General features: G+C 43.9%; 1 protein-coding gene across 1 annotated transcript in view; it reads right to left on the bottom strand.

Annotated features, from left to right (window-relative positions):
- LOC144118473 (uncharacterized) overlaps nt 1-19,586 on the bottom strand; it is a 46,726-nt gene that overhangs the window by 20,023 nt on the left and 7,117 nt on the right. Inside the window, exons 7-14 of the mRNA XM_077651409.1 lie at nt 16,585-16,683; nt 13,611-13,725; nt 11,545-11,617; nt 10,127-10,189; nt 9,077-9,152; nt 7,496-7,635; nt 3,110-3,289; nt 1,893-1,956 (exon numbers count right to left, since the gene is read on the bottom strand). Coding sequence (XP_077507535.1) covers nt 1,893-1,956; nt 3,110-3,289; nt 7,496-7,635; nt 9,077-9,152; nt 10,127-10,189; nt 11,545-11,617; nt 13,611-13,725; nt 16,585-16,683 — 810 coding nt within the window. The remainder of the gene's footprint in view (nt 1-1,892; nt 1,957-3,109; nt 3,290-7,495; nt 7,636-9,076; nt 9,153-10,126; nt 10,190-11,544; nt 11,618-13,610; nt 13,726-16,584; nt 16,684-19,586) is intronic.

Below are 19,586 nucleotides of genomic sequence, written 5' to 3'. Positions count from 1 at the left end.
TTATATTGGCAACAGCATCAATTTAATTCACTTCATTTAATGCCACACTCACTAATACCTCCCGACAGACAACCGTCGGCCAGAAATATTCGGACCCGTGTACTATAAGGGGCAAATGGAACAAGGCGATACAATTCAATCTGGAATATAAAATAATGATAATAAAAGAGATAGACGACATATATATTACTGTTGTGCGTTATCAGCTATTGGAGCGGCCCCAGCCCATTTGAAAGGACAACTAACCGTCAAATCTCCCTAAGCTAAAGCGTGTTCATCCTTCTGTTTGCGTTTGAATTGTGCCGTTCGCTCTTTATACGTACAGTCGCGAGCAAAAGTGGTATACAACACGCAGACGGTGGTGGAGCTCGAGAAATCTGCATCGAAACGCCATCTAGCCACAGCGACAAGGGGACTCATCTTATCTGCAGGCATGTCAGTTGGCTGCTTTCGGTGTGTCACGCCATACTGTTCGGTGAAATGCCGAGCGGTGGCGCAGCAGTACCGTGATTGTTAACGTTGAGTTAAAACTGGACACCACAGACATGGCCTTTTGTTCGTCGATTTAGCGTCAGGCGAACGGCCATTACGCAAGCGATATCGCAGCGCGCGGCGAGCGCCGGTCATGCGCCGATAGCTTGCTCTATCTCGACCATGCAGTTAAAACAAAAATACGAAAAAAACAAATCGCGTCGGAGCGTTTAGGCGAGAAGGAGCGGGACGCATCGAGCCGAGCTAACTGCCATGTTTGTCGGTAAAATGGGGCACCGCCACGATTGTCTTGATCCCAGAAGATAGCTGTTTCTAGATGGCGTTACAATGCAGTTTTCCCGAGCTCCGCCACCGGCTTCGTGTTGTATGCCAGTTTTGCTCACGACTGTACGCAATGGTGAGCTTACTTTTTACACTATCTATGCCTTGCGGCAGTGCTCAAGAACATAAGGGATTAGGGATCGATGGCGGCCGGTGGTGGCTTTGGTACTAAGACGCAGACACAGCATTTGCGCGCCTTAACATCTGTTCACTCTCGACGCCACCAGGTTGCAACCCGTATTTGAGTGAAGGTCTCGTGTATTTTCTTGTCTTACTGTCGAAGTTCTGTCACCTGAGAGCAAAATGCTAGGTTTAATGCTTCATTTCGGTCTTTGTAAAGCATGGATTGCACGCACTCAGAGCACTGGGATTGTGATTGGCATGAATCGGTTCCGGTTTCCTTTTAATTGTAGTTGTAGTCGTTTCACTTCGTCGCGTAGATAACTGAAGCTGAAACTACACAAGAAGTTTCGCCTTTTTTTGTGCAGAAATTTGAGTTCGTAGCAGCCACCCTGGCCGATCTGTGCACATTTTTGTGAATAAAGTGTATGAGTGCTCCAAGAATGCATCCGCTTCCTTCTGTAACGTGCGCTTCCTGTAATAACACCGTCCACCACTTAACTTAGCCCTTGTGTTGTGAAATTATTGCAATACCCTGCAGAACCCTTTGCTAAAACATGGAACACGCTAGTGCTCTTCATGAACATTTATTATGTTGTTGCGAAACAGTGTTGCAACCAAACAAAATGGTAAATGAAGTCTGTACGCTTTTATAGTCTTGAACGCGCGATGAAGCCAGAAAGTCACGATATCAAGGAAAGGCCCTTTCATTTCACTTTTGCAGCCAAGCTTTGGGTTCGGCATAATTACGCACCGTTCACTTCTTCACTTGTATTCGGGAAAACGCATACGCTCTGTTTATGCGCCATTTACCTTAATCTTAGTGAAAAAAAAATGAAGCTGAGAGGATATGCTGCGAATGCTTGTATATTTTATTACAACCTTTTAAGTCCTTTGGTACATCTCACAAGAGTATTTTATACAAAAAGAAGAGCATGTAAATAATAGTAAGTGCTTACAAAACTGGCAGCACCGCATCTGTTGTACCTTCCGTACTCTGCGCACATCTTGGTGAAGTTTACACTGGAAGAAAGAAAAGAACGACAAAAAAAAACGATCGTTTCAAGATTCCTCCTGTATTTTAATGAAGAAAAAACGTGGATATTCTTTCGGGTGCCCTTACATTGCCTGTCATGGCAAGACATTAAGCTTTCTAAAAAGAGGAAACTAATTTAAAAGATTCCATGGCGAATAAGGAAGTTAATCTGAAGTGACTAGAAGCATGTGCCTGTACTGGTTGAGAGAGGAAATTAATTTTTTCAAGCAGGAACAAAGTAATGAGATCCGGATACGCATTCGCACAGCCCTGATGTGCCTTTCAGAACCATCCTAGGCTTCGCGTTATTGCTCGCGAGCTTAAACCTAACACTGACGGTTTCATGAAGTTCTCGTCCCTTTTTTTTTGCCAAAAACAAACACTGCCATGATTCCAGAGCTTAGGGCCTTCATTTTCTTGGGAAAAAGTAGTTCAAACGAACTGGATGAAATCCTGCGCATAAAAAAATGTTCCCAGGGTTTCTGCTTTCAGTCTTGGGCTAGCAGCATCTTCAAGGTGGTATTTCTTTTTTACTTTCTGAGCCTTCTGTTCTGTTCAGACTGCTCAGGCCCAGATAAGCTGCAAAGGGCTCACCAACTTCATGAATAGCATAAACTTTCTTATAAAGCGCCGCGCACTTGGTTCAACTTCGAGTCGAAGTAACTATACCAGTATTACGATGAAAACCCAGTCCATTAACCCAAGGTTTCAGTGGCTTGATCATGGCCCGCGTGAAATTTCCCTTCACCGTAGTCCTAGCACCAGGGTACAGCTTAGGAAACAAATGAAACGCGCGCACACCGAGCGTTTTTGCATGTTTCTATCTTCTGTCACTGCGTCTGTCACGCTATCCGCTATTAGACACCTTTAGCATACCGTGTCACCATTACCGATACCAGAGTACCGGAGTACCGGTAGCCCGCGCGCAGCCACTGCGCATGCGCAAATCTCCTTGACGGAGCCAGATGGCGCCACGTACCCCGCAGCTGCGCGTGCCCCTGCAGCATCGGGACCAATCAGCGCGCGCTCAGCGGTGGTGGGCGGGCTCCTGGTACTCCGGTAACGGCAACACGGTACGCGGTATGCTAAAGGTGTCTGTTAAACGCAATGCAAGAAGCAAGTCGAAGTGTGTCCCCTCACGCTTCATATGCGCAGATGGTGACGGCGGGGAAGAAGACGCCGCGGATGTTCTGCTGCTCGTAGGTGACGGCCGTGTAGAAGTGCCGGTAGTTGTCGTAGTCCCAGTACACGAAGAACACGCACGCCACGAAGCAGGCCTGCATCAGCACCGTCTTGCACACGCGGCACAGGAAGCGAATCCTGCATTTCCGGTAGAGAGCGGAAAAAGGAGGGAGGTGCGGACACAGGAGAGCCGACTAATCAGGAATGATTAATGAACGAAAACACATTTCTTGGTACAATGTGGCTTGTGGATGAGGTTGGGGGAAAGGGGTAGAGAGAGTCCGTCCGTTAGAAGTAATAGTTCAGTTCTAAGACCTAGGGAAATAAATCTGGAACACTGTACAATCATGAGTAGCCTAATGGCTGGGCTGCAAGCTAAGCCTGAGACTGCTTTCATAAGGCTACTGCGAATACAATCGGCGGCAAGGAACTCCTTAATATTGTGGAGACAAACAGAAAGCTATTGAGTAAAGGCATGGGCTTCAGTGCGAGTGCCATATTTAATAACCTGGTAGCCTTGAGGGTGGTGTCTTGGAAATGTCAACAATTTGAATTCCTGAGAAGATGAGGAATTGCGTTACCTGAAACCAGTTGTCCAGAGAATGCGCTCAATTTCAGTTGCGCCCATTATGGCAGGACGCTCGTGCAGGTGTTTTAAACTCCTCGACAGAGAACGTTCAAGTGAGGAACAATCTGAATTTAACAAAGCTGTTGACTACGGTTAATGCTTCTGGTCAGTGGATATCAGCAATGCGAGACGTGACAATAACTGGGGAAACCAGCAATCGTCTGCTTCGTTATTTTTACTGCTGGGACGTTGTCACATTACTTGTTTTACACGATTACGCTGGTCAGCGCATATTGCTACGTCTATAATGTACAAAGAGAATAGTACAGTTTATTGTCAGAGTTCGGACCCATCCACCGCGGTCGGTGCGGGATCGCTCAATACGGAAATGTGAGCCGCTCATATGGAATTATGGGAATATGGAGTCCATAAAATATGTAAAATGTATGGAAATTCATATCTCCTCTGTACGAAGTCCATAAGCAATCTACATAATGTCTATACGATTTCCATACGATGTATATGAAGTGATATGGAGTCAGTAAGTATCCATATCTGCTTCCATATGTTTATACCGACTCCGTATGCTCCATACTGACTACATAAAATTTCTCATGGAAACGCATAAAATTACAAAACTCGTCACATGGGGCATGCCGGTATCGAGACTGAGCCAGGGGAACTGGTATATTAAACTGCTCGTTGTCGTGCTCTTGCTGATAATGAGGTCGCTTGAGATCGAGAGAGGCATGCATCCTCTCAAGACGCAGCCTGAATACCAGGCGAGCCTTGCTTTTGTGCCTGCAGGAGGGTGCCACAAATATATATCGTCTGAAAAAACATGGTAATTCTTCCTCGGGTAATAATCGCAGGAAAAAAAAAACTAAAGATATGTTCAGAAATAAACACCGGAAAAGTCCGCCTAATTTTCAGAAATGGAAAGTGAAAACTCAAATTCTAATTATACAGTCTAAACATGAATTAGTTTATAAGGGAGTAAAAATGTATAAGCTGTCCTATAGAGCACACTCTTAGGGGCAGGGTATTGTGCCTAAGCCCTGGGGTAGATTCTCATAACTTAATATACGGAATGCTTACGGTTGGCAAAGCAAACAAATTGCACCTTGAAAACATGCGAAGTTCTAGCAGTTACGAGGAATTTAATCGAGATTTCCGTCTTCTCTACTTACCAACCTCAAAAAACCTCCGGTGCCGCGTTTAGAAGCCTCCTCCCACTGCTACTGCTTCAAGTTACTATGCTTTGCAGTGGGAATATGCCTCCATTTTCAAGAGCAAATATTTTTTCTTTAGTGATCGAAATCTACTCCGGGACTTGTGCAGCGTACCCTGCCCCAAAAAGGGAGTACAGTTTAGTACATCTTACTCCCTTTTATTCGTGTTTAGAGCGTACTGCATTTACTTATTCTCGGCGTATACTGTGCAGCACAGTGCCCACATTTAGTGTGATTTCCCTGATATGATTACTTTTTGTACTGCAATAGCTCTATAGTCCTCTTTCTCCTCAAAGTCAGTGGTGTATGTGTGTGTGCGAGACTGTACAGAGGAAGCACCCACTGGGGGGTGCACTTCCGGGCACCCGTCGGTAAAAATGCTCCTATCGCATACGATCGTCCACTCATCCACCATCACCCAACGGAGGCTCCACCAATCCACTCTCACCCTCCTTCAACCTTACCACCCAAAAGTCCCACACCCCTATAGCAAAATTCAACAGCATACCCTGCCGTAACGACACAAAATCCTGCTGATAAGAAACTTCTGTTGTACAGCACAAACCTGTGTTGTGCGGCTGTGTTGTACAACTACCCTTCGCTACTCTCAAGCAGCTACACCCACCATCTCCACATTACAGATGGCCAAGAACACAGGAACGAAAATACGACGGCGAAATCCAGCTGACAGACGCAGTGGGAAAGCGATCAATGTAAAAGGGAAATACTGCTAACGCATATTTGCCGCATAACATCGTTCGATTGCCTGGGCTTTTTTTTTTTGTTCCACAATAGTCGTTCAGTGAGGCGAAGATTTGTGCACAAGACTACCACGCGTGACCATTCGAACACATTTCTTCTCGACCACTCTTACAACGATCCGGGCAGCTGCTGGCATCAAGCGGAAAACAGACACACTACACGATTCATTTTTGGGGCCCGCCAAATTTGAACAGTTTCTGCACGGTCCACCTGAAGATTGTATCCGTAAGATAATAGGGGGGGGGGGGGGGGGGACTTTTTGCATTATATTCCGGCAGAGGGCAGTTACTAGCGGCACACGGAAATATGCAATCTTGAACGACTCAAGAGCCATGCATTACGGCCACCTGAAGTTTTAAATAACCCCCTGACTACAAGAAGTACAGTCGTTGAAATTTTTAGAGGACCCGTGGCTGGCATTTTACTCGCGTTCAGTGTTCGCTTAACGGTCATTATAAAGGCTCTAATGCCAGAATACCATTTTTGAATTATAGCTGGCTACCAGCCCCAGACACGGAACACCACTTGGCGTTGCCGGTGTCCAAATGATGCGGAGACATTCACAGCAGCAGTGGAGGATTGGAAGGCGGAACATTTAGGACAGACGGATGCCATCCCAGTAGCGCTAACACTCCCTTGCAAGCCACGCATCGTTGATGAGTTGCAAGAGCTTAGTGAACTCGGTGACTCATCAACAGCTTTTTATCGAGTCGTAGGATTTCCTCAATAAAACTTTTTGAATTTTCAATGCCACGTCAATCAAGATTTAATACACCCATGAGTCCTTCGGAACACCAGTACCACTGCCGCTTGCCAACCTAACCGGATACCAGCTTCACAGATAGTTCACTGCTGATGAATTGAAATACTGTGAATTTTAAGCAGTATAAACACTAACTTTTGGGTTCGTGCTTTTTTCTTTGAAATGATACGTAAGGCATTATTATGCATGGATTACCACATGGTATTCTCCTACGGCCGCTAAATAACTTTCGCGCTGTTTCGGTTTCAACAGCTGAACGATGACTGTGACGTCAAATTGTGGTTATAGGTCACGTGAGGCATGAATAAACTGCAATATAATTGCTGCTTCTACACTCAAGGTCATTCCGGCTCTTGAGGAAGGCTGGCTTCAGCACTGTAGTGAATTAAAATGATGAAGCAGCGATTATATCGCAGTTTTTCAATGACGTGGCATATAACCCCACTTTGACGTCAAAGCTATTGTTCGGCAGTTAAAACCGAAACAGCGTGACAGAAAAAAAAATCGATTATGAAATATCGGTCGTAGGCGAATACCATATGGTGATTCATGCACATTAGTGTCTTCCGAATCACTGTAGAGAAGATAACATGCCACCAAAATTCGGTGGTCATAATTTAATTTATGACTTCGAATAATTAGATCGTTTTAACGAATTACGGCTACGTCGTATGAACGGATGTCGTATGTACCATGACACCTATACGGCCACGCTTGGACTCCGTTGCTGAAGCGGAAACCAGCAGAAAAGACAGGGCCAAAAACAAAGAACGCACACAATAACGACTGCTCGCTTAAATACATACCTACCGGACCACATTTCGCCTCTTTTAGTTTCCGTTAGTCAAAGCTGAAACAATATGAGAACCCAAGGCTTCCCAGCGGAAGGACTGGTGCCTGATAGGAATATGGCGTATTCCGTGCCCATGTCAGTGCTGTCACTTACGTTAATGTATACGCACAAAAAGCAAAGGTCCTCATGAATCCAGTGGCGCTTGGCGCCGCGGACGTGCACTCACTCCGCCTTGTGCAGCCGAGAGCGTACCCGGCGGCGCCAGAAGTCGAGGACGACCCGAACGACCTCGGCAGAGCTGACGGATATGGCCACTCCCACCCAGAACCCAGCGTAGCCACCAACTATGCCCAGTACTTGCGTTCCCTGCATGCAAAGTACGAAGTATACACGTTGTATATTTGCCGCGACACAGCGGAGCAAACGTGCAGTGCGGTCACATCAACAACGCCCGTAAGTATAAGCGCAATGCTATATTACCGCGAATCTTTGTACTGCCTGTTGTTCATTCTTCAAAGCTGCCGGCACGCGGCTTTACCGTTGTCTTCCTCACTGCCTGGACTCCCGTCATCACTACTTGACAATTTGTTTCTGCAGGTTTTAATTTTTTCTTTTCTTTTTTCGAAGGAGGGGGGTGGGGGGTGAAGAGCGATACTCCCAGCGCTGCACACTGCAGTCCAACCCTTCGTAGAAGAACCAAGAAATTACAGAGCCGGAGGCACATCCACTTATTTTTGTAAACATGTTGTTGAATGTCTTGTTGTTTCTACCCATAACATTGCGTTCTCATCTTTGCATTGTGCTACCAGTTATTCCCCCCCCCCCAATCACAATAATACATATTTGGGCACTGTAGATATTTGAATAAATAATTATATAATGATTAGCGAGATAGCTGATCCAACGCAGCACACTTTAAGTGAATGAATTCTTTGGCGCTCTGCCTGCTACTCATAAAGTTGATCTCATTATGTGTACATGACTGGCCGGCCCATGTCGGTGCGGCTGCCACTCGATGCAGTGAAATACACAATATATAGTTAAAGCCGGTGAACATCATAGCTGTAGTGTACTGTCACAACTGGCACACGCAGCCACGCCTCATTACTGCAAACCAATCGACGGCTGTGACTAGGATTGTCCACACGCACACAGAAAAAAACCTCGGCGGAAGTCAAAATGGGGCACATCACGTGGCCTGTTCACATTTTGAATAACCGCATAATGATTTATTCCTCTTATGTCTGGCCGATTTTCATCGCTTCATATTGATCACTTTCAGATCTCTCGATCGTCTACATTTCCGAGTTTTTAAGGCGTAAGCCTTTCTTGACTCACGAGTGGCGTGGACGGAAGTTGTAGGCAGAGGCTCTCTGCAAAAAGGTCCGCACAAACTGTCAATCGCAACTTGTATGGTAATAATAAGAAAAGCAAATTGGGGTGTAGGTGGGAATTGAACCCGGGCCTCCGACCTGCGAGACGGGGATGCTGCCACACCGCCACGGCGTTTTTTTCTTGCTTTATTGCTCCTCCACGTCACTTCGACGTTTCAAGGTGAATAAATGCGCATCTAGTTAATGAACCGTTATTAAAAACGTATCTTCGAGGTAAGTATACTGAGGCCTACATAAGTAATTATGAGCAGGTGTGGCGCTGGCCCAGCATATGGGGCAGGTGGCGTACCGCACACAGCTTTCGCATTTTCGCACATAAGGAGACTTAAGTGCATTCGCAATTTTTTTCATTCTTCGTATCTGGGTCCAAATCTGAAATGGGAAGTGTCAGACGCAAAGGTCGCCAAACTGACCGTAAGGAGTGGAATGAAGTGAAGTGCATCCACGCTCCGTGACGTCATCAGTGCCCGTATTTTGACGTAGGTCAACCTGAAAAGGAGAGGAGAATGTGGAGCTGATGCTCATCAAACCATGCAGATATTTTCGAATGTGGAGTGTCTTTAAAGTAGCACGCTTAACGAGCAACAGTCTAAAATATGTAATATTAATATGTTCACATTGTGTGCAGCGTTGCTGGGTGTTTGACCTATACGGGGTAGGCTCACTTTATTAGCCCGGTATTTGTAGCTGTTCGAATGAAGAGCATAAATTATTGTGACGAAGTCCCGTATTGTTTTACTTACACTTCGCATCGTGTCTCTGCTTTGGGCGGGCAACTGACGTCACAAGGGATAGACGTATTTTACCACGTGGCTTCGAATACCACCCTAGCGACCACTAACTACGCGTTCGGCCTTGTCAGACGCAGCCTTAAACAAGCACTCTTGTATGCTGATGAATTCGCTGCACCACGCTGGTTTGGCCTACAGTTGAGGATGGCGGGTGTCATAAATGCTTTACTACACGGAGGTGGAGCAGAGCCCGTGGCTTGGGAGCATTTTATATACTCTGTACATGTACTATCGCGGTGAAAAGTTCACGGGACGTGCGTATGGCGGGAAAAAATATTTCGGCGTGGTCATGTATAACCCAGTCGCGTAAAATGTGCCCAGGTATCAGGGGACCCGCGTGCTCTACCAACACCACCAACATTTGACATGACCTCGTCACATTTTCCTCTCCATGTGGGCTACGTCACACTATAGTGGCCAAACTCCGGCGCGCGTTTCTGTGCACCTGAGTGAGATTGGCTTTCATATCTACAGCGCTAAAGACAGGACAGAAGGAATACACACAAGTCACACAACAGAGCGCTGATACCAATACCCCGCGAGACTAGGTCGCGAGGCAGAGGCACAATAAGCTTTTTATTTTTAGAACACGGGTCGTGTAAACTTTTGATCGCGATAATACGCACGTATTAAATGCATTTGGTTTTCATAAAACCTGAGGACAGTACTTACCCTTCCATAGACATGCTGGTGGCCTGTTTCCATGCCGATTGGGTTGCCTTGTAGATGGTCTCTCTTCCACGGAGTACAACAGAGACATTTATTCATCATTATTTACAAAGTAATGTCAGGAACTTCCCGGAAATCAAAAACGGTCTCATTTTTCTCTGTGTTAAGAAAGTCGCAAGATGATTTTCCACAGCATATGTTTGGTAATAACACTTGATCGGCGTTCGAATTTATAGGTTATTACCATAGGTAACGTTCTCGTAGCATGCCAGCGTTCGGAAATATTCGCCTCGAAATTTCCAGTTCAGTCCGTGCGATTACGCGTCTCTTATGTTCGATGCCATAATCTAAAATTCCCTTATTCACATCCAAAAATCTCTATTTTTGATCCTTTTTCTGAGCAGCTTGAAAAAAATATAGGAATTTCGAAAACACGAGTAAGTATCGCTTCCTAAACTTTCCCGAAAACCTACGCTGATTTTTTTTTCGTGAAATTTTGCTCCTATAATTTTAAGACATACAGAAACGCCCCGAATGGAAGATAACTGTTATGCGTGCAAGCCGGAGACGGTGCAGAACTTTTCTCGGCGTGACGCAGCAGTTGCGCGTGGTGTTTAGTTTGCTAAGGTCGCAGAGCGACATAAGAAGCTGGTAACTGTCTTGATCTTGAACCTTGGCTACCGAACTCGAAGAGCCGCCACGCGCAAGAAATGCGTCACGTCAAGATGTTTTGCTTTGGTCGTCACCGCTTTGCACGCGGAATTAAACGAAGTCTATTGGAAAATTGAAAGGGAATATCATGGAACGCTGGCGAGGTACGAGAATTCTACCAAATGCAACAATCTAGGAATACGACCGTCTCTTGATTTTCATTAAATATAGATACGCTAACTGCGGTACCTATACATTTTATAAATTATTCAGTAAAAACAAGCTTGGCAATAATTGTCTTCTCACTATATACGTACGTCTGTACGCAAAACATAGGCGCTAAACCGTCTTTTATGTATACATGGTCAGGATTTTGGTTATCCCAAATTTTGTATTTCTGCTTTTGAACACTTGTGTATTTTTCATTACACATTTACAATAAGTGAATAGACACAATAATTATACCAAGCAAGAGCATCCCCACTGAACTAAAATGCCTTTCATGACTACAGGTGCCACTTTTTTCACATCCTGCTTTACACAAAGGTGTGCAATCTTTTAGCCATTTAAATTAGCGTAAAGTAAGACGTCAGTCACCAAGAAACTTCTAAATAAGATTTTTAAACAGCATCTGCAGCTAAACGTAACACACAACTAAGAATTCTGCCCTCAAGATTGTATTTACATAAATACTGCAAGTCCAATGTTCTTCTTTAGTCCGCATTGCCTTTAGCCAGAGCAAGAGAATGATTTTGCGCTAACATCCTTACCTGCATGCCGTGTGACAGCGGTCATTGCAAACTACACTGTACATAGCTCTGCCGTCGGTGTGAACACAGTTTGCTAGGAAGAAACAAACAAAGAGAACATTAATAATAAAAAAAAAACAGGAAGACGCGAAGAAAGTTTTCAGGTATCTGCACAGTAGTGTCGCAGATATTCATGTCAGCCCGTAGCGTACACCCACTGTCTGAAGTCTTCAGAACCTGGGATTTACTTCTGAGGCGTATATTCTAGAAGTTAATTACGGCACACTCGAAGCTGGAAAAGCTGGGGGCATGAGGATATGACCTGCACCCGGTCCAGAGGTTTGGAACATTACGCAATGTGGTAGCTCCTCAACTACAAGTGGAAACCTTGTCGCTAAAATACTTTTGATCAAGATTGTACGTTCAGTAAACCCACTATTCTCACCTTTTATTCACATAAAAGAAAAGATTAAAGGAGCGTAGTTAGTTTGTTGTGACGTTTTCGAGCGGCTGTGGTAAACGTAGCGAAGCGCCCGCAGAGCACGCTCTAAACACTAATGCACCTACATGAGAGTAAAAAGGGAATAAGCTGTCTTCTAGTGCACTCACTTTTACAAGAGCGAGTGCGTTAGAGGAGAGCTTATTCCCTTTTTACTCCTTTCGTGTTTAGAGTGCAGGACCGCGAGAATGAAAAATGTAACTGGCTATACGGTCCCACCGTAAAAAATGCATTCCGCATAATATGTGGAGCTTGATTAGGTTGAGTCGGTTTGAGCTGGTGACGTTTAAACGCCATAGTATGGTATCAGGCGGTTTACTTAATAAATAACATCGCTGCGGGAAATTGCACATTCCAGTAATGAAAACGGCCTGTTCGAGCCATAAGGTAAGAAAGCCCACTACAAAAACACTAAAACACAAGACGTCATTATTTTCGGCATTGCCCATGCACCTCACTGCAATCCGAGGATAAAATTATTTTATCTCTATTTATTAATTTATTTATCAATATACCCTAAGGGAGTCTTTCGGTCCTCGCATGAGGAGAAAAATGATTATATATAAACTCGGAAGAATTTGTACACGGAGAAAAATTTTCATACTTGACAAAAACAATCAAATATAATACACATGTACACGCGCGAAAAGAGAGAAAAGAGTATATGAAAGGGAAATAGAAATTTCTCATATAGATAACTTATTACAAGCAATCGTTATTATTATTATTATTATATATATATAACAATTTACGCTATCTTAAAAAATTGCATTTTAAAGATAGGAGCGTACGCCCGTTACCGACCACAGGATGCATACAACACAGGAGAGTTAAACCCTATATTCCAGGTTGCCGAGAAAAATGCGCTGTTAGCGCTGTATAGTTTGCCTGAATCATTAGCACATGCCGTGTGGTAAACTGTTGAGGCCTCCTGTGCAGACAAACTGTTCCAGTCCGGGATGGCAAGCATTAGAGCTGAATATTTAAACTGATTGGTTGATGCAAATATGAAACTAACCTTATATGGGTGGTCTAAATGTGACGACGTGTAGTGAGCAGGTCGCAGAAATGTTTCTCGAAGTGTGTGGAAGACAGGCGGATATGGAGTCTTCTCGTTATAGCGGTAAATAAGTTAAACCGTTTTTTGAGACTTATAAAGCTTGTTAGATAGGAATATTGAGGTTCAAAAAATGTGGCTGCTTTGTTCTTAACTGCTTAAATGGCTCCTTTCAAGCATGCTTTATGCGGATTCATGCTGATTAGTGCGTTCGCAAGTTAATACCTAACAAGCGCAGTGTGAGCTAGAAGTATTTTTTTTTTCAGAGTTATCTTGGTTGAGGGCAGTCTTCGAGAAGTTTGAAGTTTTAGCAACTTCGTTCTTAATATACATTATCAGCACTCAGGTAAAGTCGGAAGCTAAATGAACCTTTATATATTTAATTGATGATACATGTTCAGTAGTGTATCTAACGAAGTAGATAAGTATAATAACTTGTCGTTTTGCAGACAACAGTAGTTATTACATTTTGACAGTAGTTTTACGCGTGAACGTCGGCATGTATATGCATGCCGTATAAATTCACCTTACTTGTTTCGTGTAGGTTGCACACCTTGTCGTTGATGTGATTTCGCCAAGCGTAGTCGTTAGGGATACATCCGCACACTTCCCGAGTTATCTCCTTTCGACACTCCTCGTAGCATATCTAGAAGAAAGATAAGAAGCGGAAATTAAATCTCGGAAAACGCGACGCGCACCCGGTTTCGTATTTTACCCAACCTGAAGCAATCCTGGAAAACCATTAGGATTGATGCGTTCTTGCGCCCCGAAAGTGATCATTATACGCCCTGAGGAATCGCGTACAGCCTTTGGCAAAAATCTTCAAACTCCACCATTTGCCTGTACTCGCTGAGCTTATGGCACCCCTGAAGCTCTAAATATAAGCAGGGTGGGGATAACCCTTTAAAGGGACATGGATACAACTCCATCCACCTCCTGTACTCAGTAAAAATGAATACTGTGGCTCTTCCTCGCTATATTGACGGTTTCCCGACGGCAGAGGACGTATTTATTGTCAATCAGACTGCATTTGAAAATTTCCAACAACGCGATTCAAACTTTTGACGTCGACAGCGAAAAGGACTCCGTGATCCGGGGGTTTTTGAATGGCGGTGCAGCTATAGCCTCAGGGTTATGGGCGCAAAAATCTTTCACGCACCGCAGTTGCCTCGCAAAGTTGATCGGTGACGGCAACACCTGTATTTCATTTTATTGCGTTAACATTAGAACGCCCATTATCGCAAAATGTGTCTGGCACTGGCGTTGGCGCGTGAAGTCTCAATTGGTAGGATGTAAACTTAATAGATGGAAATCTGTCTATCTATACTCCATCTCGCAAAGCAAGTCGTTTTCAGCACTGTGGAGGCTGCGACGATCTGAGCCAATCAGATCGGCGTGCTCTGAGAAACGTGTTACTGGTGACTCTATCATTGAGAAGGAAAGGGCACAAGGGTCCAGCTGCTGCGTGCATGACTCTCCGCCGACTCGGCGAAAACTACAGCCGCGTTTACATGAATGCGACAGAAGTCGACTCCAGTCCCCTTTTTGAGAGAAAGTGCAAAAACTTCGAAGCAGACAGTATAGGACGAGTCATGCCTTTCCCTCTCAATACCTGCTCTTTCCTTCAAAAAGGGGACTGGAGCCGACTTCTGTCGCATTCATGTAAACGCTGCTTATGTTTACGAACGACGGCGCATAGCTTTGAAGCAGGCCTCCGCAGTGCTGTGTTTTTGCGGAATTTCTCTGCTAATTTACCGTGTGAATGAAACGCTCGAAGTACTTTCAGAGCATAATCCTGAACTACCTTTTCAATCACTGCTATATTTTTTTCAAGTAGTCACAACACTGCTCAAATATGTGAGGCACTATTTGTTGTCCTCCTTCTCCCTGATTGGATGAGAGAGCTTCACATTTCATAGTGTTGCAAACAGCTTGTGAGATGAAGTACACTTTCAGCAGAGATGAGGAAGGGAAAGGGTTGTGGGAGAGGAAAGAGGGAGTGGGAAGAGATTAGGGGAGAGAGGGACACTGCGGTCGTCAGTCAGAGTCGACGGGTGGTGGAAAATGGAGAGGGGGTACGGCGTGTCGCGCAGTGATTGCTTGATTCTATCGGGAAAGTGGTGCTGGGGTACGGCGCGTCAAACAGTGACTGATGGGCTGATCACGCCAGCCGGTCTCACGGCCTGAACCCGTCAGCGGCAGAGACTGCTCTGTCCGGGGGGGAACGCCGATAGCATTGATCGTCTGCCACTTTTTATTTCTTTTTTTGCCTTGTCAATAAAGGTCAAGTTCGATTTGTTCTCAATATCCCTTTAAGACATTTCGATCTTGAGAGATGCTGTATAAGGGCTCCACTGTAGCCATTACCAGCCTAACTACGTCCACAACAAGACCTTTGGCCTATGCTATTTGTGTACAATTTACACTGACCTGCTCCAGCGGACGCCACCTTAAGCCCTTAAACAAATCGATCACCAGAATACAGGGCGCGGGCACACGTGGCCCCAATACCGAAGAATATGTCAGCCCACACAAGCGAAGGCAGTAGAAAACCCCGGATAGACTACATCTGCCGAAAGGTGGAACGGAGCGCTAAGACAGTCTACGTATAGACGCAGCTACGTACCCAAACAAGTCAGGGCTTAGAACAGTGGCGGCCGTAGTGAACGCCAATCTCCAAGAAATCGCGAGTATGACACTCACGGAATGCACAATCACCGAGGCAGAAACCATACCGATTGCACTAGCCATTCATCACGGGGCTGTCACAAACCGAGAACTACATGCAATCGCGGACTTGCAGACGGCATGCGGACTCCTTTTAGCAGGACGAATACATAAGAGGCTGCAAAAACTAACAAATTGCAGCAGCTCCTCTAACGTATCTCCCAAACACCAAATAACCTGGATACCAGCGCACTCAGGACTCGAGGGCAACGAGGACGTGGATAGCATAGCTCGAGGACATACAAACCATACGCTGGTTTGTACGCCCAAAAAGGCTGTTTCTGCAAGTGCCCTAAATTAGTAGTGTTCTGCGAACAGAAAGAAAATTATTCGTATTTTTAAACTATGTATAACACGCGATACGCTGGGGCATTAGAGCATGAAAAACACCCTTGCATTCCGCCCTTCGAACAATAGGATCCGAAATGCTCTGCAGATTTGCGTGTCCCTTCTAGGAACGTTCTTAGACCTGCTCCACTGACGGACGCAGATAATATGAGGTAGGTGCTTGGCACGAGGCGCAGTACCACGCATAAGGCTAATGCAAAAAAAAAAAGTGTTGACGTTTCCCACGGCGTTCTACGCAAATGACAGTGTGGTGAAGAGGGCTATATGGATCAGCCTTTAAAAAACTCCCGCAACCAAAAGTAATGCCCAAAATGTTGTCGATAGATCATCAGAAAGCTAGCGATCAAATGCAAGTTCTAAGCAGGGTAGTAACTTTGCTGTGGATTTGTTTTATGGAAATACAAGCCAGCCGTTAAAATCCACTGCTCACCTCTTTTGAGTACCGGACCCTGTAGTTCGATATGTGCAGATAGCGGCTGTAGTTGTCGCATTTTGTCTCGTATGGAGCTGGGAGAGATACGACTCCTTCCTAGGATAACGAGACAAAAAGAAAAACTATGCCATTCGAAACCGTTCACCACACAATGTGCGAAAGGAAGCCAAGGAGTAAGGAGCATGGAAGGACATTAACAAAAAAGAGATGATAGTATCTATGCGAAATAGAACTGTTATGACACTTGCCAACACACACAAAAAAATATCGTGGTCAACTGTTGACGTAAGCATGAACTGTTCTACAGTACTGGCGTAGCACATTTGAGAAACTGAACGTCATTGTTCTAGTCTTCCGTGTTAAAAATTGCGCATGCGCACCATGCGTACAACAAATTCATAAACCGCTTTATGTGCCTCTATGCTAAGCATTTCGCGTTGCAAACTATTATGCCAACGAAAAAGACTAATAAAATATTGGTCACTCGAGAGCACTTATTAAAAATGATCAAAAATGCTGGTCGCCACTTTCATTCTTTTTTCGATACGCATTCAGAACAGAGACTAAAGAGTAAAAGAGCTTAAAAGATTAAAGATTCCGCTCATTGCAAAGCTTTTGCAAGAAAAATTTTGTATACTATGAGCAGCTAGTTGCAGATTGTGCTCGACAGCGCCCGGACACTGCATGTAAAGCAATCAACACTTTTTCGGTCGTAAAGATAGATGTTCTATACTAAGTACTATAACACGTGAAGACTGTGAATTGAGCAGGAAAGCACTCCCTGATCACTCTAACAATCATTTTTTTAAATATCGCTGTTTCTTATGACTGTCACCCAGACACAACTCGTCACTGCAATAACACAATAAAGACTGCGCATGCGTTCATCCAAGGGATGAGCATGAGATTTACAACGCTTCAATATCGCTCCGAAACAGTAAGGTGCTTGATATTAGCAAAAATTCAAATAATGCCGATAAAGTATGTATTGCCAATAATTACTTCGGTACTTTCTTACATATTTAACCTGTATAATACAGGAGTTCAGCGTCTTGCCAACAAAATAAAAAGTGCTAGGGTTTTCGTAAATTTTATTGGTAGCGATCCAAACCTGGCACCTAACTACCGCCCGGTTTCAGCATTCCCTGTTTTTTCTAAGGCATAAAAAATTATTTTCTCTCATATAACAAATTTTTTGGAAAAAAATTAACTAACGCAAAGTTTGGTTTCAGTAAGGACAAGTCAATGAAAACGACTTTACTGACGTTAAAATGACCTATTTTTTCGGAGCACAGAAAGTAAATTGTTTTCATAATAACTTGTTTCAAATTAACTTGCTGTTTTCATACATTTAATTAAGGCTTTGAAATTCTTGGACCATGACTGTCTCCTAGCCGAAATACAAGCTTACTGAATCCGCGGCGCGTGTTTAGCCTTGCTGAGGTCTTACTTCTACAAAATGTTTCAGAGAGTTTTCGTCAAAAACTTCTGCTGACCTTTTTCACATTTCAAAAATGGCGTACCCTAAGGCAGTGTGTTAGGTGCGCTATTATTTAATGCACGCCTTAATGTTTGGTAAATATACATAATACAGAAAAATTTAAAACATATGCTAGTGATATTATAGATATACTATTTTTACATCTGGCCCTAATTTTGATAATTTAATAATGAAATGTAATAAAGTTCTGCCTATACTATGTACGTGGTCCAAGTTAAATGGATTTCAAATAAACTTCAGTAGAACTAAATCTACTGCATTCTGCGCTAAAAGCGAATTTGTCCAAATCACACTATGGCTTTAGAATGCCAAGAAATAGGGGCTGTTGTCCAGCATAAAATCTTAGGTGTACACTATTTGTCATAGCTTACTTGGGATACTCATGTTCATCACCTTTGTAAAAAGCTCTCCTTTATTACAGGAGTTATTTCGTGCTGCCGTACAATACTTTTACCCAAGATAAAAAATCAAATTTAACACGCTTTTCTCAAATCGCATCTAAGATATTTTTGTCTAGTTTTGGTGCACAACTACAAAAACGAATTTTAATAAACTCCTTGCCTTACAAAAAATAATTAGCTACATTGCAAATATTGCACCCATAGAAACTACATGGTTGCATTTTGAATCATTTAATGTTATCAGTGCAGGAAAAGTGTATGAATATAGCTTATTGCAATCAATTTACTTTCCCCCCTCTGAAGTTGTTAACCTTTTATCGACTTTGGCATCTTTAGAGCGCCGATTAAATATTCATGTGAAAACGAGAAATACTGATTCTTGGGTTGTTACTCATTTCCTTACATTTTATAAATGCCGGTCTTGGCTAACCTCCCAACAACACTAAACAAATACGGACACACAGAGTGCTTCAACAGAAAACAATGACAACCCTATTTTGTGCACTTATGACCTTATTATGTGTACTTTTCATTTTATTTTTTCATTACTTTATTATTTGTATTTGTTTTTATCTTATTTATTATTTATTTTATTTATTTATTATTTATTTTATATTTATTTGTTTTTATTAAGACTTATTATGTGCACTTATGCACTTATTTTGTGCACTTATAATAATGTTGTTTATTGACCCCTCTTTTACGTTTCCTTTTCATTACACAGTTTTCATCCCACTGCTGGCTACTGCCAAGTAACTGCTGACATTATCTCTCTTCGAAATTTCCAGTGCTTTCACCATGCTGCTACCATGCTGCAGGCTCTTGTCTCGACCGAACACAAGCATCCGCCCGGAGCGTCGCTCGGGCTGCAGAGTGCCACGTCGAGGACCCCTACCTTCCACCGCCCTCACCATTCACAATGTGTTCCACGTTTAAGGATGGTGTCATGGCTCCGCACGCGACCAGTGGCCCACGGGTGCGCGGATTATGCAACATGCAACAACGCTCTCGATCGCTCACACGTCACGAGGATTGCGCGTGCGCCGCTCGGGCTGCAGGACAGAGCGGAGGCTCCTTCGCGCCCCAATACAGGACCA

Source organism: Amblyomma americanum, chromosome 2, assembly GCF_052857255.1.
Source record: "Amblyomma americanum isolate KBUSLIRL-KWMA chromosome 2, ASM5285725v1, whole genome shotgun sequence".
Taxonomy (NCBI): Eukaryota; Metazoa; Arthropoda; class Arachnida; order Ixodida; family Ixodidae; genus Amblyomma; species Amblyomma americanum.
The sequence above is the reverse complement of the archived record's forward strand: the minus strand, read 5'-3'. Positions and strand labels throughout refer to the sequence as shown.